The sequence below is a fragment of the Bombyx mori genome, chromosome 6 (genome assembly GCF_030269925.1).
Source record: "Bombyx mori chromosome 6, ASM3026992v2".
Classification (NCBI taxonomy): Eukaryota; Metazoa; Arthropoda; class Insecta; order Lepidoptera; family Bombycidae; genus Bombyx; species Bombyx mori.
Window position 1 is genome coordinate 12,668,133 of NC_085112.1, and position 27,008 is coordinate 12,695,140.

A 27,008-nucleotide genomic window follows, 5' to 3' on the forward strand; every position below is an offset into this window, starting at 1 on the left:
ATCAGCTTGTTAATATCTACGAAATAATTATTATAAGGTTGAATTTGTTCGCGGCATCCGGTTACAGAGGCGGTGACAATGGAGCAATACGTGGCTGGTGTTCGGGTGCTTCTTGCTGCTTGTGCGAGAGGAGCACTAGCGGAAGGAGAAGCCGCTGCCAGGTTCCTTTACTACCGCGCTTCCACACTACAGCGACACCCGAGTCTGGCTTATGTCGCTACAAAAGCTGCGGCTCAGTACGCTGCCTTGGCTCATGATAGGTAATGCACAGATTCTGAGATGTTTGTAATTTCTGAAACCAACAACAATCACTATGGATACGAGGTAGCCGTTTAGATTGGCTGGTGTTTGTGTCGCGAATAATTTTGAATCCCTGCGAGGTTGAGTTTCACGGAGACATTTTGATTTTTTCTATAATATTTATATTCATTGTCGACTCACCTTTTAACGAAATATTTCAGGCTATTTTTTAACAATTTGAAGACTTCTAAATGACTTGGAAATTTATAAACGCCTTAAAGTCCAATGGTTATAAATTTTGGTCTATTAAAAAAGATTTGTTCAATGTTTAGCTCAATTCACTGCCTAAGCGTAATTTACCTATGTTGGGTGAATTATCGAACCTTTCTAATTTGGTTTAAGTAAACTTCATGAATGCTTACTTAAACCAAGTTAAAAACGGTTTATTTACTTTCATTAATAACTGACCTAGTTCTAGATCTAGCTGAATAGTTGCGCTGAAGGTCGGGGGTTCGAATCCCACATCGGGCAGTTTCGTGTGAAGAACAGCTTTGTTTGCCCTCTATCTGGGTGTTTATTATCAATATACCTACATTTACATGTAAACTTACATACTTAATGTTTGTCAGTCTCTGGTATCCATAACACCTCCGTGCGTCGTATTCCTCAGTTCTGAAGGTCGTGACTTTTACGGAGTACTTTTGTTAGGACTATGTTCCTCCATTCACTTCCGTCCTCCGCGCAGTGGATAGCGACATTGATGCTGGATTCCATAGTTGTCTTAATCTGACCGGACCAACGCATGAGACTACACCCATTAGGCCTCTTTCCTTCCACTTTGCCGGTGATGAGAGGTCTTTCGAGATTGTCACCCTTTTTTACCCATAGATTGTCACTCATAATACAGGGAATCCTAATTCGGGACCAAATGACCGCGCGTGATTTTTTCCCAGTCATTTATTTTGTTATTATGAACAGCAGACGAAGCAGTTCAAATACTACGGCATTCGCATGAACATTAAACTCAAACAAAAAAAATAAAATGTGTGCAATTCACACGTGGTAGAAGTGAAACCTTCCAAAATTAAAATACAATTAGCCTAAACGTCTTAAGTATATGTAAAATTTTGTCATTAGTAAATAATTGTCAGGTAGCATCCTCTGTGAATTGATATTTTAATTTCACGTATAATCCTAAATTAAAATTCACTACAAGAGCTTTCATACACACGTTAGTATTAAAAAATCTCACAGATGGCGCTGTATTAAATAGTATGTATATTTCTGTCTCATTCTTTGCTGGCTTCATCCTACACATTTTTGTATTTGTGTCTCTTACCTGTCGTTTTTTCCGTTGCATCCGGTTTGAAATCACAACGATTCTAAAGAAGTTTTCACTTCAAAAACTTTACTGTGTATTTGCTAAAAGGTTTTTACAGCAAAACCATGTATATAACTCGCCACATTTGCTTTTCTAGACATCGAGCCTTGACAGTGTCTTTAGCGACTGCCGGTATGGAACTGACAGACACGTTGGAGCTTCGAGCTCGCACTCCGCCGCGTCCTTTGCAGCTGCCAGGTCTCCCTACGAAGGTCTTCGTCTACGCTACAGGAGCTGGTTGCGCAACTGTCCAGGTAAAGGATGAAAAGATAATTTAAAGATTTTTAATTCCTCTACGGAGGCCGAAGAACATACGTCCCACTTGATTGATGTCAGAAGCCTACGCAAGTTACGGGATACTGTTGGAAAATAAGACTGGAGCCAACTTTGGTATCTATGAATACCCGACTTGTTGAAAATAATATGGATAGCTTTTTTTATTGCTTATATGGGTGGATGAGCTCACAGCTTACCTGGTGTTAAGTGGTTACTGGAGCCCATAGACATCTACAAGGTAAATGCGTCACCCACCTTGAGATATAAGTTCTAAGGTCTCAGTATAGTTACAACGGCTGCTCCAGCCTTCAAACCGAACCGCATTACTGCTTCACGGCAGAAATAGGCAGGGTGGTGGTACCTACTCGTGCGGACTCACAAGACGTCCTATCACCAGTAAGCTTCATACGTTTGAACTAAACCGCCGAGCCTTATTAACCATCAAAATACATTTGGAATTTGATTATTTTTAGGGAACCATAGCGTATTCGACGTACACGCCCAAACCTGAAAACGCGTTGCTCAACATACAAGCCGCAATCATTGAAGAGATACGCCCAGAGAGAAGCACCATCGAAGATCTTCAAGGAAAACTGCCCACTTTAATTATCAAGACTTGTTTCAAGTAGGTTTCTTATTCGATTGATACTGATGATTTCAAAACTGTTAACAGATTCCTTCTATTTCATATTATGATGCATACTAACCCTATTTTAAAGTTGACTATTCCAATTTAATCAAGATTTCGATCCCATGTTACAAATTAAGCCTTTCTTGTCATCTCCGATAGTCACTAAACAACAGGTGGGCGGTAAGATCATAAGCCTATTTAAATGAATGATATGATGTATTTTCTCGATGCCCCTGACGTTTACCATGATTAGTAAAACCTCAACATCATCATTGGCCGAAAGCTCACAACGACCGATCTTGTTACTCACCTCTATCCCTCGCATTGCTTTGATCGTCACGGGACAGTCGGCTCACCTTATGGAGCTCTACCCACATTACGACTTTCGGGTCTATTATTGTTATCGTACACGTTGAGAGGGGTAGCTTTTCAAATACTTAATAAAAAATGGTAATCGCGACCTTTGGACTCAGGAGATAAGTTTAGTATATTAATAGGACCTATTGGAATTTTAATAAAACAGTATCAAATTTTTAGGTGGAAAGGTAAAGAGAGATCCGGAATAATACGCCTTGAATCATCTTTATTCTCTGGCTACGAACTGCACACGGTAAACCCGGTCGTATTGGATGGAGCTACGTTTGCGGATTTGCACTATGGATCCAGAGGCGAATCTGTTTGGTTCGTTTTCGCTAATGTAAGTAAGACTTATTCTGCGATTCCAAATTTATATACCCATAAAAATTTAACATACCACATATTGGATATAAAACACATTCATGAGCTATCCAATCATGATCTCTATATAATACTACTGTCATATTTTTTATAATATTTTGTTCACGTATGAAACAAAGATAAAGGTTCCGACGTGTGACTATTTTTAAATAAAGCTTGTTGCGAATAAAAAGATATCTTGTTTAATTAAATTCGTATTAATTTTATTATCAGTAACAATGTAATGTATTTATTTGTTCATACTTTTTGTACTATATACAGATAAGTTCCACGTGCCCTGTGTGCGTCACATACGAAGCCAGATCCAAATTCGTGATCACCAGTCTACGGCCCGCATTTGCCAAAATCTATCCATCTACAAGACCCGATCTAGCAGTCGAAACCTTCTTCCACGCTCGTCCAGGAAGCCCGCTGTTGAGGGGAATAACCGACGACGACTTCATAACTTGGTTCGATAAAACTGAATTGGCTAGTTTAAAAACGAACTCCAACATCGATAATATTTGTGAGTGTGGACGAATTTGTAGTAGAGATTACGAATTTAAAAAGCATTTCGAACCGGAAACCACCGATATTCCTGAAACCACAACTGTAATCCCCGAGAGTGCTACAGATACAACAACAACAACAACTACTGAAGCTACATTCAGTACCACAGACTCAACATTTACGACCAGTAATCCAACTACAGATTACACTACAAAAATTCATAATTTTACACGTCAAGCACACAATACTGACGATCCAATAATTGTACCAACTCTAACATACATTAAAACGTCTACTGATCGGGAAATCAGTAATGATATTGCACCAATAATTGCGAAAGTGAGCAGCGAGCTGATTGTACAAAAATACATAAAGCCGGAACTATTCACGAAATTGGATGATGCTAAAAACAAACCGTTGTCGCGTAGAAAGGGTACTCTAAAAGCTACGTACGGTGATAAACACGAAAAATTCTTCACGAAACCTAAGGACCATCCAATCACAATAGAGAACGCGACACTAACAAATATTAACCAAAATATACATCAACTTTATACTAATGGTTCAGTAACAAAAATTAAAACACTTGACCATAGGAACTTTACGAAGACAGCCAACAAGATTAGAATTTCAAACAACATTATTGAAAAAGTTCCTACGCAAGCAAACAGTACAGTAAAAGAAAAACATATTTTACATTTGAATGTGACTAATGCGAAAACGGCAATGAAATCGTATAATAATACCCATAAAAAAACGAACAAAATCACTTCATCACATTTGAATGCATCGAACATTCCTCACACTATAACAGCAATAACAAATAACAACATACAATCCATGCATTATCGAACAAAGAAACCTAAACCAGCTACTCAGATCAAAAAACCCAACATACACAATACAACGTCTAATGAAACGCATCCAGTAGACTCGGGGAACAAAACTAAAAAACATAATTTACAAGAGAAATACCAAGCGAAGCCCTTAAAGTCTATAAACAAAGAAATACACAAATTACCTCCAACCCCTATATCGGAGACATCGAAAACCCTAGCAAAGAATCCTAAAGCAGATATAGCTCCAGAAAACAAGGGTACTTTTGAAATATTAAACAAAAATAACCTATGGGAGATGCTTAAGGAAGGCACACATTCTGATGATGCACAGGATAAAATAAACGGACTCTCACGAAACGTTACTAATTTAGAACAAGACAATCGTTTACTGTAAGCGTTGCTATGTAATGTGTAAGACACAAAGACTTCACGAATATAAATATTTTTGTAACCCACCATGCCAATTTGTAATGCGTAATGAATGTAATGATTAATTAAAGACAATTCTTAATGCACGTTTTATTGTTGTTAGGTGTGTCCGCACTAATTGTTTGAGTAATTTTTAAGCAGCTCGTGTGTACTGTAAATAACTTGACGTAAGATATTATAATTACGATTTAATAAGTACCTATTTTAAGATAAATGCGCTGTGACTACAATGAAAATTTAAAATTAGTACCGCCCACTTGCTCAAAGCCTCAGTAGAATTGTACCTATTAATCTTTAGATAATTTTCATTTGTATAAGCGAACTAATACATTTTCTATCAATAGCTAATTTTAGGGATGTAACTAGGCTATGGAAAAATATTAAGAGCGTTTCCCAAAAATGTTCCCTCGCTTGTAGAAGCCCAAAAGGCGTAGAGGAGCTAGATTTGCTATTACTAACAAGAATATTTCTATTACCCTACTCTATCTATCCTTCCTAATTGTAGTTCGTAGCAATAGGTTCTAATTCCAAAATTTAATTACTTGAATCTGTAAATAGTTCTAAAATTGATGCCAAAACATTCTTAGATGGCGATGTATCGAACCGCTACGTTTCTTTCATATATTTTTTCTAGAATTTATCCTAAAGTATAGTAAAGTATTAGTGTTTTAGATTAAACTGTAATATTATGCTAATGCCCCAGAATTTCCATCCGTCTATCTTCTGTATCTATTCGTATAATCTTAGTATCTTGTAGCTAGTATTTATTACCTTGTAATGAAATTACTTCTATACGTTATCAAATCTTTTCGTATGATAAGACGAACGATGTTGATAATTTATACGTAGATGATTTTATTAGTAGGCTGTGTGTGATTTTATTAGTATTTTGTGTTTGTTTTTCGATTTGAAATTGTAAATCTGTATTTGATTTTGAGTCTATTTGACTGCCACAACTCAGACGTAATGATATCCTGAAATTAGTCAAAAACCGTGGCATGTCTGATACTAAAAAAGATGGTATTTTAGTTGTTTTCTTGTATAGTGGCGGAAACTGGCACTCTGTCCTAGTTTTAATTATAAAATTTTCTCACAAAAAGCGCCGAACGATAATCTGTTTCAATAAATGTAGATTTACAAATTCAAAGCCAAATCTTAAGTCATAGAGTAACGTCATATAGATGTTAATTTTGTGTTATAATCTTTCTTCGTAGTTCTTGAATACTAATAATAGGTTTAGTGTGTAAATTGTGTAGATCGAGTCCTTTTTTATCGCACCCTACGTTTTTAGTCTCTTAAATGATGCTTATAGACCTTCAATGAATGTGTAGTTTAATAAACGCCTTGGACGCGTACGTAAGTCAGTATCGGTTTTATGTGTAAGTCTACTGATAAATCCAGTTGTAAAAAATGTCGACAGTGATTCCAAAAATTGATTTGTTTCTCTATTTATACCAATTTCTGATTAAATATTATGAAAGAAACCATAATTAATGATTCATTTAGGGGTACAGTCCGTAATGATTTACTTGTACTTGTTGTATTTTTTACAATTATTATATTTGATGCTATTGTAAATTTTACGATAATTTTGTTTCTATTAACTTAACAAGATTTGATTATTTTCTAACTTATGCTATATCGATTTTCTCGATTTCCGTCCTGGTCAGAGTTTCATTAAAATTTATTCCATAAATAATCAAAAAAGTTAATGCCATTGTCACGCTAATAATTAATGAACCTTCTTTAATTATTATTCATGATATACATACATATTAATATTACAAGAATAATTTTGAAGTGTGCGAAATGAATTATTTATTTCTGTTAAAATCAAAATCAAATAATTATTTGCATTCTAAAAGAACGAAAGGAAATCATGAATTCAGAAATGGTAACATAATGTTTACCATATAGATATTATTAATATTATATTTACACTTTAAACATAAATCCTCGAACAATAAACTAGACTCAAGCGGTATCTGTTGAGTGTGTATGATCCAGATTATTCTAAAAACCTTCAGTGAAATAGCAACGATAACTTTTCAAAGTTATGAATGATGTGCATGCGAACAACACACAAACAAACAAACCTACAAATGATTTAGTATCTCCAATCATAAATTCGTGTAAAAAATGTGTGTTTTTAAACAATTTTTATGGTCTTCTAGAGTGTAACAAAGTGTAAAAAAGTGTTTAATGTTTTTTTTTTTAAATTTTTGACAAAAATGTCGTCGTTTCCTTAGTCAAAAGAGCCAGTCTACAAAATTGTTGTTTTGCCGGCATATTTTCAATAATTTGGATTCCATTAACTCAAAATCGATATATTTAATATAGATATTGAAAATTTACTCACATGAAATATGTGATTTACTTAAGTATAATTTGGCGGTGAGCCATTAAAGATTTAGCGCACCGTTGTAAATCATTAAAGATAAGCAAAACTCGATGTTAAATTATTTGATGTTGTGATTGATAATTAAAAAATATATTTAAGGACTATACAAATTAAGTAACTTATTCTATTTATTAAGTAATTTATCTGACTCCATGGACGAGTTTTAATGATAAGATATTTCTAATTGAATTCAGGTCAAAACATAGTATGTAAAATATACAAATAGGTGCTTCCGCCGAAGAATCTCGTCAATTTTTGGAAATGTATGAAGCCTTCAACGGTAGATTTTCTTTGCTTTCCTAAACTAAGCTAGTCCCTAACTATGAATCGATGTACTGACAGATTAATAATAACTATTAGGATACAATAAATTACTGATAAACAAACTGTTTTTGATTATTTTTGTAACCCGCTCAGAGAATACTATTGATACATTTTCTAGTTTCGTAAAAAACAAACACTATGCTTCATTGAATTGTTTCATCGTTCGATCGAATCACGTTTATTTGAAATTGAAAAAAAAACATGTATGCAGTTAATAAGAGGTAGAAGTATTTGTAGATATTTATATTTTTTATTTTTTATAAGAGGTAGAAGTATTTGTAGATATTTATATTTTTTTCTTTTTTTCTTTTTCGTGTCGTGTTTTATAGAGTTTCGAATTATATAGAAGTGATCAAATCGTGGACATCATCCAAACAACTTTTACTCGGCCCTGACCAAGAAAACTGTAAAATATTTGAACTGCAGAAATTATAAAATGAAACTTTACTAAAATAAAAAAAACGAGACTAAACCGTAAAAGCAGTTTTAACACATAATATTTGCATACACATGGCACGGACTAGTTCATGCAAGATGGAATCGAAAGATGCAACTAATTAATTATTTTATTTCCTTTTTTTTTATTGCCTTTCTAGGCAGACGAGCATACGGCCCACCTGATGGTGAGTGGTTACCGTCGCCCATGGACTTCAACAATGCCAAGGGCAGAGCCAAGCCGCTGCTTACCGCTTAATACTCTCCACAAGCCTCGTCTAAAGAATGACATGTCATAGCGCTCGGGAAACACCGTGGAGGGGAGCTCATTCCATAACCGTATGGTACGTGTGCAAAAAAGATCTCTGGAAACGCACTGTGGATGACCGCAGTGGCTCCAGGTAGTATGGATGAACTCTACTCCGGTGACGGGCGGTGCGATGGTAAAAACGAGACGTTGGTATCATCTCGAACAATTCCTCAGAACACTCCCCATGGAACATGCGGTACAAAATACAGAGGGAACCGAAGTCCCTCCGCAGACCCAGAGGCTCCAAACTTACTATATGAAAGCAGACAAGAGCAGCTTACATTGTCTTTTTAGGTTTCGTTCGCCCTGAAATAACACTATGCGAATATCATCAGTACATCAGTAATTATTCGTAGTGCAGTAATGATTATGTGTAGCAGCTATAAAAATACGTCATATAGCCAAGTGCTTTTTACAACACTGATTTGAATAAAATTGGCACCATTTTGCATTGAGAAATATCGATAAGGCAAGAAAATTAGAGAATATTCTTATGGAGCGAAGATTTTTTCAAGAAATACTTAAAAGGAAACATTATTGATGAAATTATAACTGAATACCAGGCTGGGCAGTATTGGCTTTTTTTATTGCTTATTTGGGTGGACGAGCTCACAGCCTACCTGATGTTAAGTGGTTACCGCAGCCCGTAGACATCTACAACGTAAATGCCGCCACCCACCTTGAGATATGCGTTCTAAGGTATCAGTATAGCTACAACGGCTGCTCTGCCCTTCAAACCGAACTCGCGGACTCACAACACGTCCTACGACCATTAAAATCTCTACCTATTCAGTCTACTAAACAAAAATATTAACTTTAGTCTGCTTAAAATCAATTGGAAGCTGGTATTTCAAGCCTCAATTGATGGAATAATATACCCATGCAAAGCTAAACGAATTTTTGGCAAAACTAAAATTATCTCTCCATTCCGCTTTGAATTCTCAATTCTCTTTCATAAATACATGCCCGAGGATCAATACACAATCACTAACGAGTGCACGAGGCATCTCAAATCATTAGCCCATACACACTTCTCCGCATCTACATTAAGCTTGCGTCAAAATTTTCGTTATCTGCATAAATCATAAAAGTTAGGTAATTCCTTAGAGTCCTACTACTTCCTACTTATACCTACCTGATAAACAAAACGGTTTAAGATAAATACTTTGGAACGTTCTGAAGTCATTTTATTTCAAACGACAATGTTACCATCGGACTAAAACATCTTGTGAATATTTATCGAGAAATTTGACATACACTTCCTTGTAGATACAGATGCTCGCAAAAATTTTTCGCGTATATTTTTTAATAACTCAGCTGTTCTTACTTAGCTGAAAACACTGTTTACACACAATTCCAAATACAATTGTTCGATGAACGATTGTTATCTTTTATGTTATCTTTTTTTACGTTGTTCAATTTTACTCTCATTGAATACGGGCGAATCTCTGTGATGCTTTGTTCTTCTTCTTCATTACCTTTCTCGTAAACTGTTTCCACCTCGTTTACTGGTGGTAAGACCTCTTGTCAGTCCGTGCGGGTAGGTACCACCACCCAGCCTATTTCTGGCGTGAAGCAGTAATCCGTTTCGGTTTGAAGGCTGAAGCAGCCGTTGTAACTATACTGAGACCTTAGAACTTATATCTCAAGGTGGATAGCACATTTACGTTGTAGATAGATGTCTATAGGCTCCAGTAACCACTTAACACCAGGTGTGCTGTGAGCTCATCCACCCGTCTAAGCAATAAAAATAAAGGTCCTCAGCTTCTCGTAGGGCGATTGTAACTGGCAGCCTTGTTAGGGTAGTTATTTAGTCACATCTGGGGCTAGGTGATCGGCCGCGGGGTCTCTTTTCTTCCATCATGCCCATCACAATCACTTTGTCTAAGTTATCCGGCTGTCGGCGGGCAATATGACCAAGGTAGCTGAGGATTCTCCGGTAGCAGATTATTGAGAGCCTAACTCGGATGTGAAGCTGATTTAGAAATAAACTTATTAGTCCTCTTGGCCGTCCACGGAATCCGGAGCATTTGTCTCCGAGCCCTCCATTTCAAACGCGTATATTTTCTTGCTTTCTGATACTCTAATTGTCCAGGACTCTACACCGTAGAAAAATACGGAAAAAACTACGGTTCGGACGAGTCTCATTTTCGTGACGTTGGAGACGACGATTTCGTCATACGTGTGAGCGTGGTCATCGCTGTTTATGCCATCTGCGTCCTGTTTCTGATATCTCCTTCGCTGCTCCTCTGGTTGGTCAGTAAGGACCCGAGGAATATGAACTCGCTGACGAGTTCTATATCGATAGCTCTACAGTTCTAGAGATTTGACTGGTCCTGTCCACTATCATGACCTTTGTTTAAGACTTATTAACGGAGAGCCCCTCTACCGCTCTACGGAATAGGTCAGCAAGTTCCTTTTCAGATGACGCGAAAAGCGTGGTATCGTACGTATTACTCAGACTGCTAATTTTCATGCCACCGACTGAGATGCCCCCTTGCCACTCCTCTAAGGGTTTCGTTATTTTATATTCCCCATATACATTGATAAGAATAGGAGAAAGTGTCCACCCCAGTTTCACCCCTTTTTCTGGCTTAAAAGGTCCCGAGATGACGTCATCCACTGTAACCATAGATACTCCTTCCCGGTAGATCCCGGCTAGCGATCAATGATACAGATGTTGAGGTACGCCCATGATGCTTTGTTAAGACTATTAATTTGAGATATATCTATTTCTTAAAGCAACTTACGGACTTTTTACCTAAATCTCAAGAGCCTGAGCCAGAGAGCCAGAGAGCCAAGTGGAAGATATAGGTAGGTATAAGTTTAGCCTATTTGGAAACAATAGGGTGTTTTTTTTTAAATAAAAACGTGAATGCCGCCACCCATCTTGCAATACGTGGTCTAGTTCCAAACCTTTGTGTGACTCAGTAGTCACATCCACCTAATCCATCCACATCCATCTAGCCCAAATCGCGATTCTACTTCGCCGCAGAAATAGGCCAGCTGGTATTAACGAACATTTGAAAATCAAAACGGTCGTGCGGCTAATTTGGCCTATAAGGTCAAATGAAGTTATGTGACGAAGTCACTTTTGGTGTACTAGCTGAGAACACTACAATACAAAGCAGCAGGATCAAAATACAAAACGAAGAATTGATGAATAAAGTTTTTATTAATTCTAAACACGATAAAACATTCTGATTATAATTTTGATTAACATCTTGAAACTAAGTACATTTATGACGACACCGGTACAATTATTATTTTAAACTGGCAATACTGATCGAGAACATTTAATTAATGACATTTTTGTTTGGGCCCCGTTTTGTTCGCTCTCCTCATCTCCTCCGAGCGTAGGTCAACCAGGTAGGCAGGTCCGGCTTCTGTAAGAAAAATAAAAACGGGTTATCGCTTTTGTACTACAAGGGGCAAGTAATCTCACGATACTGTGCGATGATGCTTACTAATTACCAGAATTAATAGATCTCAAAATCAATAAACCGAGTCAAGGCATTACATTAAGTATAAGATCGATGTCTTGTATTCTAGTAATGGAATACCGTAGAAAGCGCAAGAAAATATTTCTGTAAAATTATACTGGATAACTCGTATGATTTCTAAATAAGATATTAATCCCTAAATTTAGAAATGCAGGCATATTCACTCTTTTCCTTCTTGCCCTATCCCACTTCGTTGGGACGACCCACTATGTCCTGTTTTTCCATTCAGATCTGTCATATGTCATCTCTGCACTGACACTCTTCTCTTTCATATCCTCTTTCATATAGTTCCGTTCACAACGCAAAGTGCTTAGTTAGAAACTAAATAATATTTTGTGTATATGCAAAGACATACTACTGATCCTTTCTGGCTTCCGAGTACTTCATTTCCATTATCTATTTATAAAACAAAAGTAAAATCAATTCGGAATCACATTTCCGCTGACAGATAGTTTTTATCGCAATTCAATCTTCAATATAAGGGTTAAGCTCCCGAACGAAGTAATAAAGATTGAAAGACTTGGTATTTATTCAATATGATTTTCAATCAGAAGCCTTAACGAGCCATCAAAGGAGGGTAAAAAGGATGAAACAAGTACAAGTTTATTCATTTATGAATTTACAGAAACAGTAAGGATTTAAGCTTCTATTGCTACCTAAAGCCGTCAATTCTGATCATTTCCAGCCACACAACTGCGACGGGAATCAACAGATTTGCTGGCTACGAATTATTTAATTTTATAATATTATTTATGCAGAATAATAAGGGTAGGGCAGCCGTTGTGAGTAAACTGAGATTTTAGAACTTATATCTCAAGGTGGGTGGCACATTTACGTTTTTTACGTTTTCGATGTCTATGGGCTCCAGTAACCACTTAACACCAGGTGGGCTGTGAGACCGTCCACCCATCAAAGCAAAAAAAAAAATATATATATAGATCGTATTTAGTTCAAATATGTATTACGGAGATTCACTACTTTAGAATGACTTGAACGATTAGGCCGGTTTCATTTTCGTAACTATCAAGAAAACTTCATACAATTGAGTAATAGAGTTGACTGGGCATCGCTAGCTTTAAATAAATACAGCTATCTAACACGGACAATGAAGAAGAAATCAAGCATCGGTAACCAAAACCACGCGATATTTTAAATTGGTTTATTTACTGGACGTGGTGTGAGATATTACAATCTCGGGCGAATTAGTACCACTGTACCGTGTGATGCCACGAAACAATCAAACATTCCGTACTAAAGAATCAAATGTAAATTCTTCTGGAGACTACAATCTAATGTGGGGTAGGTGGCGGAATTGATTGCCTGAGATCAAGTAAAAGGGTCAAATCTACTTAACACTTAACAAAACAACATAAAAATAATAAACTATTTAAAACATTTTTTTTATTGCTTATATGGGTGGACGAGCTCACAGCCCACCTGGTGTTAGGTGGTTACTAGAGCCCATAGACATCTACAACGTAAATGTGCCACTCACCTTGAGATATAAGTTCTAAGATCTCAGTATAGTTACAACGGTTGCCCCACCCTTCAAACCGAAACGCATTACTGCTTCACGGCAGAAACAAGCGGGGTTGTGGTACCTACCCGAGCAGACTCACAAGAGGTCCTACCACCAGTAAAAATTTTATTGTTCCTATTAATTTCCAGTAATAAAATGTTAAAGTAAACATTTTAAATATATTCAATTTAATTGACAATATTGCAATATAATAATGCAATAACTTGGAACCGTCTTTTACGACGGATTTAACCAGATGCCTTTATTGAACATAAAATTGAATATGATGCAACCATGCATGTGTATAGAAGCAATGAATATTATCATAGCAATAACGCTACGTAATGATTGAAGGTCCCGATAATAATGTGGGATAGAAGATTTGATTGTGCTGTAAAAAGCAATCGTTGGCTCTTTAGTGGATTCGCATGCTCTTAAACCAGGATTCATATCGTGCAAGCTGGTACGGGTTTTACAAGCTTTACCCACTCAATGCTTACGAAAGCTTCATTTTTATAATACGTTTCCTTTTTTTTTATTGCTTTGATGAGTGGTCGAGCTCACAGCCCACCTGGTGTTAAGTGGTTACTGGAGCCCATAGACATCCACAACGTTAATGCGCCACCCACCTTGAGATATAGGTTCTAAGGTCTCAAGTATAGTTACAACGGCTGCCCCACTCTTCAAACCGAAACGCATTACTGCTTCACGGCAGAAATAGGCAGGGTGGTGGTACCTACCCGCGCGGACTCACAAGAGGTCCTACCATCAGTAATTTCTAATGATAGAATATATTCTTAGCCTATGCCCGCAGCTTCACTTCACCACCGAAAAAGCAACTTTCACAAAACAACAAGGAACGCTCTGATGAGTTCTCGCCCCTCTCAGCGTTTGACCCTGGATTTTATTAAGATTCATTGTCAACAATACCTATTCTTACAATTAATCGTAATCTGGAAGTAATCATTTCATTATTGTCTCATAAACCGCAGACACTCCAACAATCCTTAATACCTTAAAAACAAAAAAGCATTGTCAAACGCATTACGGTTAAGACAGCGCTATTTAGTGATGAAGATCATAACTAAAGTTTTGTTAATATATCAGTTAAAGTTAATCTGCGAAGAGCACACGTTACCGAACAAAAAAGTATCGTATGTGTTCATACAGGAAATGGTCTATGCGCCAATTTTAGTCCAAGTTTATTAAACGGCTTATGCGTAATAGTAGCAGCGAGTAACAATCATCCAAATATCTTCACAAACTTTCAGATTTATTAATAGTTGGATCATCATATTGAAGGCTCTGTCTGTCTCTAATAGCAACTAAGAGTTTCACCCGTCAAAAAGGAGCAGCATATCAGCATTCTGCGATCGATAGCCCACATTGGATAGCGGTAAGACATATTGTAAGCTTAAACGATAGGTAATAAATGGGTGGGTAAAATACAATTAGCAATACTTGACTCAGTCACTTGTCACAAAATTCGTCCCAATCAATTGAAGGTTATAAACTCACAGTAGTTTTAAATAGATCTCATACTGTAATGGGTTTTATTGAATTAAATTAAAAAATAAATTTTGAGGATTCGATTCTGAATTTCTATTTTCAAATTTTTTTTACAAATTTAAATCCAGTTCCATATCCAGTTAGGTACACACGAGTAAAATGGGTCAAATATATCTAAAAGCATAACTCTTAGCAATGAAAACACAGTAATCCCTAAGAAGTAAAACAATATTATCACATCTAAGCGAACTAGTCACGAGAAAAGAAATATTAAATTATCTTAAGAGTAAATTGTCCTCCATTTTTGTTTTTCCATTAGCGAGTCAACAAAGACAAACACGACATTATTTGGCCATCCGAGTTTATTATTAAGACCACTAAACTATTGTCTACCTAAAGACACCGATGATTTTACAGCCATTTCAAAAATAGTGCTTAGAATTTGGCGGAAAAAAAATCAACACATTTTGTTAATGACTAACAAATAACCTGTAGAACTTGATTTTATTCCGAAGGGTCGTAAAGATGGAGGGCGCAGATGTAAAGCTTAAGAAGGAGATGAACAGGGACGTATTTAGTAATTTAGAATTTCGTCGAACAAAATCTATCGACTTTATCCATCACTTCACTACATAGTATAAAACAAAGTCGCTTTCTCTGTCCCTATATCCCTATGTATGCTTAAATCTTTAAAACTACGCAACGGATTTTGATCCGGTTTTTTAATAGATAGAGTGATTGAAGAGGAAGGTTTATATGTATAATAACATCCATTAAATGGTGAAGAAATCAATAATAAATTACAGTTTCCAAAGCAAAGCGAGGGCGGGTCGCTAGTTACATAATATAAATCGTAAAAGTTTGGATACCTACTAGAAATTTAATTTGTACAAAAATAAGATCATATTAGACCAGAAACAGCAAGGTAACAATCGTAATTCCTAAAGTTTTTTTTCATGTAGAAGGCGTAACGTTAACATCCAAAAAGAATTCCCGATTTCGACCCTGCGTCCACGATACTCGACTCGTTTGAATAGCAGAATCCATGAAAACGACTAACAAATCGCAATTCTAATAATGTGAATAATTAATTTAGTGAAATATTAAAGGAGAAGCATAAATTTGCACGAGCGCTAAAGGTTTTACTGTTTAGTCGATACGTTGCGTTTTATTAAAATAATATTTAAAGGGGTGAAAGGCTTAAGCGACATATTTGAAACTACATGAGAACCACTTAGAGTTTGAAATCAGAAAAAAGTATCATAACAAAAAAACTTTTGCAACTATTTGATGGGGGTAAGCCTAAGTCACATAATCTTTCAGTCCTCGATTATATATGCAAATCTGCTATGCGCTTGCCGAGAGTATAATATATACAGATTTAGAATGTGCATATATTTTATTCTCTTTACTCAAGGTTATCTTGCCCTAAACTAGGACTTACTATGGGAACCAAACACTGAGAATTACACCCATAAATATAAAGCACCCTGACCAAGAGAAAACCAATGTTTCATAGACTTGGAAATCGAATCCATGATTCCAGTTCCAGCAGTCAATCATTGTATTGTTAGTAGTTTATGGTGTGACACTAATTTTCATAATTCCTTTGATCTTATAAGCTTGTGGGATAACCGGCTTCTTAAGCCTGAATTGCGTTATGTTTATTGTAAGTGATTATCAGAAAAATCAATCACAATCAATACATACATAATAATACTATTATGAATCGGCAACTCTTATAAAATATTTACATCAAAGCCTAGTCCAAAAGTAGCCTTCAGCAAGATTTAAATGAATTGTAATTATTTTTAATTCATTCACTTCAAATAATATTAAATGAAACAATGAATCGGATTCATATGTTATCATTAAGGATTACAATGAAATCGTTGCTAAATCAAAAGTCTAAGCGTTACCGCTCACCAAAGCATCCGATTCTGAGACGGAAGTATTAATTTTATATTGAATACGTTAGTATCTGAAGTTTCCTCTTAAAATTCTTCTGAAATTATTAGGGATTAAGATTTTGATTGAGATAGGTTGCTGTTTCTCGCGTGCAAAGCATCTTGGTTTTTTTTTATTGCTTAGATGGGTGGACGAGCTCACAGCCTACCCGGTGTTAAGTGGTTACTGGAGCCCATAGACATCTACAACGTAAACGCGCCACCCACCTTGAGATATAAGTTCTAAGGTCTCAGTATAGTTACAAGGCATATTATAAAGTTAAGGATTTTTTACTAGATGGCACTACGTGGGAATGAGGCGTTCGCTCCTGGCCTTTTCATTTTTCATTATTATTATTATTTATTTGAATTCTATTTTTTGACTTGTTTTTTCGTATACTGTAAATATGTTTTCTTGTTTAAAAAAGAAAAGAAAATATTTGAGAAAATCCAAAAAAAAAAAAAGGCCGCTGAGTTTGTTTCGCCGGTTCTTCTCAGGACTGTGGCTTTTTTTGGAACCGGTGGTAGAGTTAACATTTTCTTTTACATTTTGACATTCAACAAGTGTGTTTTTGATGACATCCAAGTTGAAATAAATGATTTTGAATTTGAATTTGAATTTGAGTTACAATGGCTACCCCACCCTTCGAACCGAAACGCATTACTGCTTCACGCCGGAAATAGGCGGGGTGGTGGTACCTACCCGTGCGGACTCCCAAGAGGTCCTACCACCAGTGAAAACCACCTACCACCAGTTGGTATAGAAAGTTGGATGGAAATATTAACATTGCTATTGAACCAAGTGTGCTATCTGTCTAGCTTAAACTGTTAGATTTAAAAAAAAAACGCTCTTATTCCGCAGATTTAATAAATCTAACTAGAAATCATGAAGCGTATATGAACGTTCAAAAATACTAGAACGAACCGTCAATATTCCTAAATCTGTTACACAACGGCTAACCGTGAGCATTCTTGACCGCACTTCGACTTACGAGCAAGTGATTTTCAAGACTTTCTCACCGAAAACGAGTCTTCTGGTTATGTTTGACCAGAGAAACAAGAGCGCATTGACAGGTACCTTTTAGGAACACTGACCGTAGGGCTTTTGTAATCACTTACTGCGTAGTTTAATCGCGCCTGTTTCTCCGGTACAGCATCCGTGCGTTCTTCTTTAAATCTATCAGCTATCTTCTTTAAATCTATCTTTAAATCTGTCAGCTCACTGACGTCCACTGCTGGACATAGGCCTCCCCCAAGAAAATTTAAATTCAATTCAAAATCCCTTCTTCAAATCTTTGACGGGTAATACATAATTAGCATATCCTCGTACCGCCAGCTAATACCGAGTGGCACTTTAGTGGCGAAAAATTCCTTGGCCTTTGCGACGTCTCACTGTCTCTGTTCCTCATTCTATTACACTAGCAAAAGAACTATCTACATCTCAGTCTATCAAAAGTTTGACCGTTGTCAGATCTCCATTGAATCTAAGCAATTCCGTATTTTTCGAAAGTTAATTATTCCTTATCAGCAATCTGTGTTCTTTCAATCAACAACCTTTTTATTACAATTCAATCCTTGATATCTTAAATGAAATGTTAGTGGAAAATTATGTTACGAGTATTGTGGTCTTTCTTTTCTTAATTTTCTTCCCTTAAACCAATAGTTTTTTTTTACTTTCGAACGCAGATGCTTGATACTTGATTTTGAATATAACAACACCAAGAGCAGAACCAATATTTATCATGGAGATCAATCTTTACGAAAAAAGACACCAAAACAGCTTCATGTCTTAGACTGATTGAAATACACTCATAATTTTTTTTAATACTGGTCACCTAACTATTGCTAAAGGCATACTTAAATGTATGACTTCTATCATATTCATCAGCTAAAATTCGATCACTGCTCTATTCAGCTCTATGTCTATAGTTATTGATGTTAGCAGTTGTATAACCAATAAAATTATACCCAATAGAATTCACAAAATTTACCAAACAACTAAATTAATTCAATTCAAACGAAATTGTTATTCACAAACACCTCAAAGCATTGAATGCCCCGGAGGCCGCGCGTTCAATTCCCAAAGATACCCTGACGTAAGGAACACTCCATTAAATTATTGATAGAATATCTCAAATGTCCGATCACGTCTCGTTTCGTTAATTTCATCATTGTAACTTGAGTTTGCGACAAAATTGAAGCAGTTATTCACGGTATAAACAGAACTGTTCCAAAAAATGAAAACGACAAAAATATTATTATATATAATTTATTTATTTTGGTAAACAATCACACAGTAAACGATTTTCATTTGCCGAATTTAGCGCGTTTTTTTTTTTGTTATTTTATGTCAAAATAGAACTGTTATTCGGCGTGTAAACTGACTATTTTGCATAGTCATGCACTATCGTCCTCTTAAATATGACTCGTGATTTATACTATTACTACTACTGGGTCAGATTTTTTCCCGATAAACAAAGTAATATAATGAATCAACGTAAACATACAACATCGATATTTTTTCAATTGCCTCTCTATGCAGGCGAGCATACGGTCCATTTTATGGTGAATGCTTACTGGTGGTGCAGCTCACGGACATCAGCAATACCAGGGCAAAGCCAAGCCGCCATTTGTTTTAGCTTCGAATAAATAGCTGTCATCATTTAGGAAGCAAACAATTTAAGAAACCACTTCTATATAACTCGTGAACAAAACAAAAATAAAAAATATACTACAGAATTTCAATTGGAGTTTCCATTTTCAGAAGGTTTTCCTGTTTTTTTAAGGAGCCCGCCCGTCCGCGAATAACTCGTGAGTAAGTAAGAAAACATTCACTGAACGAACGCATCTTCACGCTTCACGTAAAACCTCATAATAATAGAAGGAGACGAAGCGATTGGTAATTTATTGCTTTATTTCACGTTTCTCATTGGAAGAGATGAGACTTCATAATCAAAACCGCATTTACGTTTGAGTTGTTGATAAAAACTGTAGAGCATTCGAAGCGTCAGTAACAATAAAAGTCACTTTGAGAAGGCGGCACAAAATGAAAACCCTCTTGTCGTGGCCGCTGGAAACTACTGCGGACAGAATGGAAAGCAGTCGACGTCGCCCAAAACACGTCATTTCGGATCCTCCTGATCCATTAACGGTGCTTTTAGGCACCACAAGCACCGGTCACCGTCCTCGTCGAACCCGTCGCTTGCGACGAAGGGCTCGACGAGCGAATTAACCCATAGACACAGCCCAATGAGTTTCTCGCCGTATCTTCTCAGTGGGTCGCGTTTCCGATCCGGTGGTAGATTCTGCGAAGCACTGCTCTTGCTAGGGTCAGTGTTAGGAACACTCCGGTTTGAGCCCCGTGAGCTCACCTACACACGTTAGGGCGACGCTGAAATAGCCTCTCAAGGCTATCACCATAGGCAGTAAAAAAAAAAAGTATTTTAAATTATATTTACGACTCGCGATAATCAAAGGTGTTGTAGACTAAATTGATGTGTTCTCAAAAATTTTATAAAATTTTTACGTATTTAAATTACTCGTACTACAACATGTACAACAAGTTGTTGTTTTTCAATATAATTTCATGAAGCTTATTTTTTTTTGTATAAAAGTGTGAACGAGCCTGAAGCCGACGTGGACGACCACTATACGTCAATTTGAAACTTGCCATCCACCTTTAGACGTGAATTATATGTTTCAATTGTAAAGCTTCACAACTGTACTGGCTCTAGTATTGATGGTAATAATAGCGGAAGCTACCGCGCCAATCTCAACTAGAGAGACAGACGGACGACGGACAGGCGGACGAGCATACGGCCCACCTGATGGTGAGTGGTTACCGTCGCCCATGGACTTCAGCAATGCCAGGGGCAGAACCAAGCCGCTGCCTACCGCTTAATACTCTCCACAAGCCTCATTTGAAGAAGGACATGTCATAGCGCTCGGGAAACACCGTGGAGGGGAGCTCATTCCATAGCCGGATGGTACGTGGCAAAAAAGATCTCTGGAAACGCACTGTGGATGACCGCAGTGGCTCCAGGTAGTATGGATGAACTCTACTCCGGTGGCGGGCGGCGCGATGGTAAAAACGAGACGTTGGTATCATCTCGAACAATTCCTCAGAGCACTCCCCATGGAACATGCGGTACAAAATACAGAGGGAACCGAAGTCCCTCCGCAGAGGTTCCAAACGATCCGTGAGAATGGGATTATCGACAATCCGAACGGCTCTCTTCTGTATAGAGTCAAAAATAATAATATATACATACAATAAATACATATTATAATAATATGAAATCTGAAGTCGTCGTGACCTAAAGGATAAGACGTCTCGGTAGGCAGCGGCTTGGCTCTTCCCCTGGCATTGCTGAAGTCCATGGGCGACGGTAACCACTCACCATCAGGTGGGCCGTATGCCCGTCTGCCTACAAAGGAAATAAAAAAAATATAAAAAAAATAAACGTCCGTTGCATTCGTATTTAGCGATGCACCGGTGTTCGAATCCCGCAGGCGGGTACCAATTTTTCTAATGAAATGCGTACTTGACAAGTGTTCACGATTGACTTCCACGGTGAAGAAGTAACTTCGTGTAATAAAAGTGAAACCCGCAAGATTATAATTTGCGTAATTACCGGTGGCAGGACCTCTTGTGAGTCCGCACGGCTAGGTACCACCGCCCTGCCAATTCTGCCGTAAAGCAGTAATGCGTTTCGGCTTGAAGGGTTGGGCAGCCTGCAGTAACTATACTGAGACCTTAGAACTTCTATCTCAAGGTGTGTGGCGCATTTACGTTGTAGATGTCTGGGCTTCGGTAACCGCTTAACACCAGGTGTGGGCTGTAAGCTCGTCTACCCATCTAAGCAATTTAAAAAAAAGTAACTATATGATTTACATACCAATATACATACTTATATATTAATATACTTACATACATATAATAAATCAACACTATGGAAATAATAATGATACAAATAAACAACACCCACCTATTGTACTTATCACCTACTATTGTAAATAAATAAATAAAACCTTATATAATAATTGTTTACTTACCTCAACATCTTTAGCCCAATTCGTGTATGTGTCCGAGCGCTTTCCGAACCTGTAGACGAAATATAAACATTTATTAATTGTTTTATTAATATTATTACATTTTCTAAGTATGGTGTGAATAAAACACACCTATAAAAAATTTGTTTGAAACAAATCATTTCACATTATCATGTAAGGCGCGATAGTAATTTAGATGAAACAAAACTTAGAATTGAAAACATTAACGCGAAGATAATCCCGTGAAAGATTTCGTAGGGCTTGCCCTTAAGTCACCAAAACCCGAGAACATTCTAGATATACTTAGTCTGGCCATAAATACTGTTACAATTAAAAATAAACAAAATATTACATTTGAATTTGGAATCTATCATTTTTATATGATTGCTCATTGAGTTTTCTCATTTTGGCACCAATACATTGTACAATATCTTGCAATATTAAAATGGAGTGGGGTGATAAAGAGAACCGAATCGCTGTGATTGCATTACACAAAGTAGGTATGGAGCCAAATGCAATTTTTAAAACTCACCATACGCTTGGTATTAGTAAAATGTTTATGTACCGGGCTATTAATAGGTGCAATGAGACCTCCTCTGTTTGTGACAGAAAAAGATCTGGCCGTCCACGTAGTGTTCGTATGAAAAAGGTGATCAAAGCAGTAAGGGAAAGAATTCGAAGAAATCCTGTCCGAAAGCAAAATATTTTATCTCGGGAGATGAAGATAGCACCTAGAACCATGTCGTGTATTTTAAAAGATGACTTAGGACTTGCAGCCTGTAAGAGACGTACTGATCATTTCTTAACTGATAATTTAAAAGAGAATAGGGTGGTAAAATCGAAACAACTACTGAAGCGGTACGCAAAGGGAGGTCATAAAAAAAATTTGTTTACGGATGAGAATTTTTTTACAATGAGCAACATTTTAACAAACAAAATGACCGTATTTATGCTCAAAACTCTAAGGAAGCTTCCCAATTAGTCGACAGAGTGCAACGTGGGCACTATCCGACTTCAGTGATGGTTTGGTGGGGTTATTGGCTATGAAGGAGTGACTGAGTCATACTTTTGTAAAAAAAGGTATCAAAACATCGGCACAAGTGTATCAAGATACCATTCTTGACAAGGCAGTCAAGCCCCTTAATAACACCATGTTCGATAATCAAGAATGGTCCTTCCAGCAAGACTCGGCGCCAGGTCATAAAGCTCGGTCTACGCAGTCTTGGTTGGAAACGAACGTTTCGGACTTCATCAGAGCTAAAGACTGCCCGTCGTCTAGTCCCAATCTTAATCCGCTGGATTATGATTTATGGTCAGTTTTAGAGAGTACGGCTTGCCCTAAACACCATGATAATTTGGAGTGCCCTAAAACAATCCGTACGATTGGCAGTGAACAATTTTCCCATGGAAAGAGTGCGTGCTTCTATTGATAACTGGCCTCAACGTTTAAAGGACTGTTTTGCAGCCAATGGAGACCACTTCGAATAAGCTTTTTATACTTTAAATTGTTTTATATTTATGTATTAAACTAACACACTGTAAAAGTAATAAATGTTATTTGCAATAGAAATTTTTGTTTTTTCCTTTGTCTCAGTATTTATGGCCAGACTAAGTATATAGTTCATGCAGTGCAATCAGAAGAAAGAAACATCAGTGTGTTGAGACATCTTCAATCTTACTCGAAATCAAACAGTATGGCATTCCCTAAACATTGTGTTATTTAAAAATAGCATAGCTTATTTTACAGTGTTATTTTACGTCTAATCGCTATTTTACGCTTAGCAGAAGACCATGCATGAACATCGATTAGGCACGTGCTTTCTATCGATGGCGTGAAACATCGATTTTCGTACCTTGGTCGGGTGTGGTAGGAGTAAATGCGGTCTAACTTCTCCAGCCAGAGGAGTCGGACGGCGCGGTCTAACAATTCCGGATCGACACGGTCCCCGGCCGCATCGACGTCACGACGGTCAATCCTGCCAATTTATCGTTATCGATGTAACTTTGTATCCAGCTTTAACTGTGATACGACCAAGATACGATCATCGATTATTTAATCGTGTTAATCGACTTCCGGCGAAACAACTCAAGATATTAGCCGTAAAATTATCCGTTCTATTGACAAGTCGGAATACGTAAAACCATTTTGTTTTTTTGTTTCTTTTTAAATTATGAATGAATTACTATTTTATGAGAGCCCTATAAAATAATATATAATAATATATCTTGTTACAACAATCAGTATTAATCAATGTCAAATATTACGTTAAGTAGACCATAAGTAATTTATCAAATGCAAAAGCAAAGCTAGAGCTAAGATCATGATAAAAAATTATGTTAGATAAACTCATGAATGAGTTAAGCTCGCCTTTGTACATAGTACTTAGACATTCTTTAAATCTGTTTTATTGTATTTTCTTTTTGTGTACAATAAGTATAAAATAAAATTAATAAATAAATAAATAAAGCTAGAGCTAAGATCAAAAGTTTCATACTTAATAAATTATAAATATCAACAAACAAGCCATTTCTCGAAAAAATGTAGGTAGTTACTTTCCATTCTAAGCACAAAAGTAACACACGATTTAAGGTAAAACAAAAACATACTTATCTAAATCCGTTCACACACAAATAACAATCACAATCTCTTTATCGAAACAGCATCTAGATAATAACGTTATAACTGGCTAACAGTAATCGAACATGTTGTAAAATTAGCATACTCGAGTGACTTATTAAATGCGTTGAACCGTTAAAATAAACTAATGTTATCGCTGCACGATGATACGCGCGATTCACAGATTACGTTTCGTAATATTAATTAAAATTTGATGATAACAAGCGAAAACATTCGAACATTTTCAATGAACGATGACGTCTAAGGCATTGAGTGCACAGTAAAATAATGTTATAACCATCATGACCTTAAACTATCACTTAAATTCTCAATACGCGTGTAAAAGCTTTATGGAACTATATTATTAAAAAACTGCTTTATATGCCACAATTTCTTTACCGGTGGTAGGACCTCTTGTGAGTCCGTGCGGGTAGGTACCACCACCCTGCCTATTTCTGCCATGAAGAAGTAATGAGTTTCGGTTTCAAAGGTCGGGCAGCCGTTATAACTATACTGAGATCTTAGAACGAATATCTCAAGTTGGCTGGCGCATTTACGTTGTAGATGTCTATGGGCTCGAGTAACTACTTAACACCAGTTGGCCTGTGAGCTCATCTACCATCTCAGCAATAAAAAAAAAATTGAGACAACCCTATTTAAAAAAAAAGCTTAAGTAATATACAGGGTGTAAAAAAACGGGTATAACGATATTAATTTACTAATTTTAACATATTTGTTTAACGTGAAACCGCAGTGTATTGCACAATTGCGAAACCGCAGTGTATTGCAAAGACAAACGCCTTCCGTTTTCTCTCGAAGCAGTATATCTCTCATTAGTTTATATTTTATTGTGTTACATTACGCCAGTCAAAAGATGGACCATTGGAAAGGACCAATGGGAAAAAGGGATGTTGGTCGAGAATTAAGACGATGGGCTGATGACATAACACACGTCGCAGGAAACGACTGGATAAAATCAGGAAAGGACAGGGAGTCATGAAAAAGGATGGAGGAGGCCTTTACCCAAATAGGGGTCCAAATCTCATAAATAGTACCAATATTAAATAATTAATTAATTATAAGTATAATTTTTAAGCTTAAGCAATAACTTACTAACAAACACTGTGTTATAAATCGAGAGTGAGATTTGGATTAAATGACTTTATTATTATTATACATTATGCCCAATTCACAAAAACACTAAAGCTTGATACGTATCTGAATGCTATGATATTAGTAATTTCCTATACTACAGGCCACTTCTTACAGGTCCCTGCCCATTTCTACCTTCAAGCATTAAACATTTTGGTTTGATAGCCATTATACTGTAAAACTGAGGCTAAGAACTCATATCTTCAAATTGGTGTTGGAATTTGCGTTGTTGATATCTATGGGTTCACTTAACACCCGGTAGCCGGGATCTAATCCACCCATCTATCTATACCCAGCTATCAGGAATAGAAAAGAACTGATACCTAACACTATTACAACAGATCTAAAGTAAAAGCCCACTAAAATATTTAGACTCATAAGCGTGCTACATACTTAATATTATATTATACTTTCAGATGTAATCAAAGGCCTACTTTGTGATTTAAACGAAGCATGTACATGAATAGCATAAGAAATAAATTAATTCTAAAATTCTAAAAACAAATGCATGGAATTATGTATCTATGGAATATCTAAATCAATGGATCTAAATCAATCCTAAAAACAATTCCACGTGCTATAAATAGGAAGGACAGTGACAGCTAGCTAACATATTCTATCTATATATTAATACGTGAAGCAAAAATTTTGTATCCCTTTTTACGAAAATTTCGCGGACGGAGGAGTATGAAATTTTCCACATTTGTAGAGAATATAGAGAAGAAGTGCACAATGCTAATATTTTTTTATAATAATGCATAAAAGATACATTAAATCAATAAAGAAAACATTACACACACTACATACCATGTATTTGACGCACACACGCATGCATACTATTTATTGTCAAACTTTTGTTCTTGACGTTTGTTGTCAAATTGAGATTAAATATTGTTTGCCTTTGTTCATATTTTTTATAGTGTAGTCTTGGCGAAATTTGTGATTATAAAAGTATAAAATACAATCATAATAGTGTACAAACTTACAATTCCAATTAATTATAGTCGAATTTCGACTACTGCGGGACCTCTAGTTAAATGAATTCTAAAAACAATTCCACGTGCTATAAATAGGAACGACAGTGACAGCTAGCTAACACATTCTATTAAAATAATAACGTTAGAACGGTTCAACGCTTCGAATAATTAGCCAAGCGTAGCACCGTAATTAGTTATTAACCGATTCAGCGATGTGTTAATAGCGAATGACACTTGATT

The 27,008-nt window shown here is 36.5% G+C and overlaps 2 protein-coding genes across 3 annotated transcripts in view; one reads left to right on the forward strand and one right to left on the reverse strand.

The window, feature by feature from the left end:
- Window positions 1-7,810, forward strand: part of LOC105843003 (C3 and PZP-like alpha-2-macroglobulin domain-containing protein 8) — a 287,401-nt gene extending 279,591 nt beyond the window's left edge. Inside the window, exons 22-26 of the mRNA XM_038011434.2 lie at window positions 68-260; window positions 1,719-1,875; window positions 2,371-2,522; window positions 3,066-3,225; window positions 3,528-7,810. Coding sequence (XP_037867362.1) covers window positions 68-260; window positions 1,719-1,875; window positions 2,371-2,522; window positions 3,066-3,225; window positions 3,528-4,988 — 2,123 coding nt within the window. The 3' untranslated portion in view covers window positions 4,989-7,810. The remainder of the gene's footprint in view (window positions 1-67; window positions 261-1,718; window positions 1,876-2,370; window positions 2,523-3,065; window positions 3,226-3,527) is intronic.
- Window positions 7,811-11,649: 3,839 nt separating this feature from the next.
- NPF1 (neuropeptide F 1) overlaps window positions 11,650-27,008 on the reverse strand; it is a 44,970-nt gene continuing 29,611 nt past the window's right edge. The window contains exons 3-5 of one of the 2 annotated variants that reach the window (NM_001173412.2): window positions 23,876-23,998; window positions 22,026-22,074; window positions 11,700-11,879 (exon numbers count right to left, since the gene is read on the reverse strand). In NM_001173412.2, coding sequence (NP_001166883.1) covers window positions 11,835-11,879; window positions 22,026-22,074; window positions 23,876-23,998 — 217 coding nt within the window. In that variant the 3' untranslated portion in view covers window positions 11,700-11,834. 2 annotated transcript variants of the gene reach the window in all.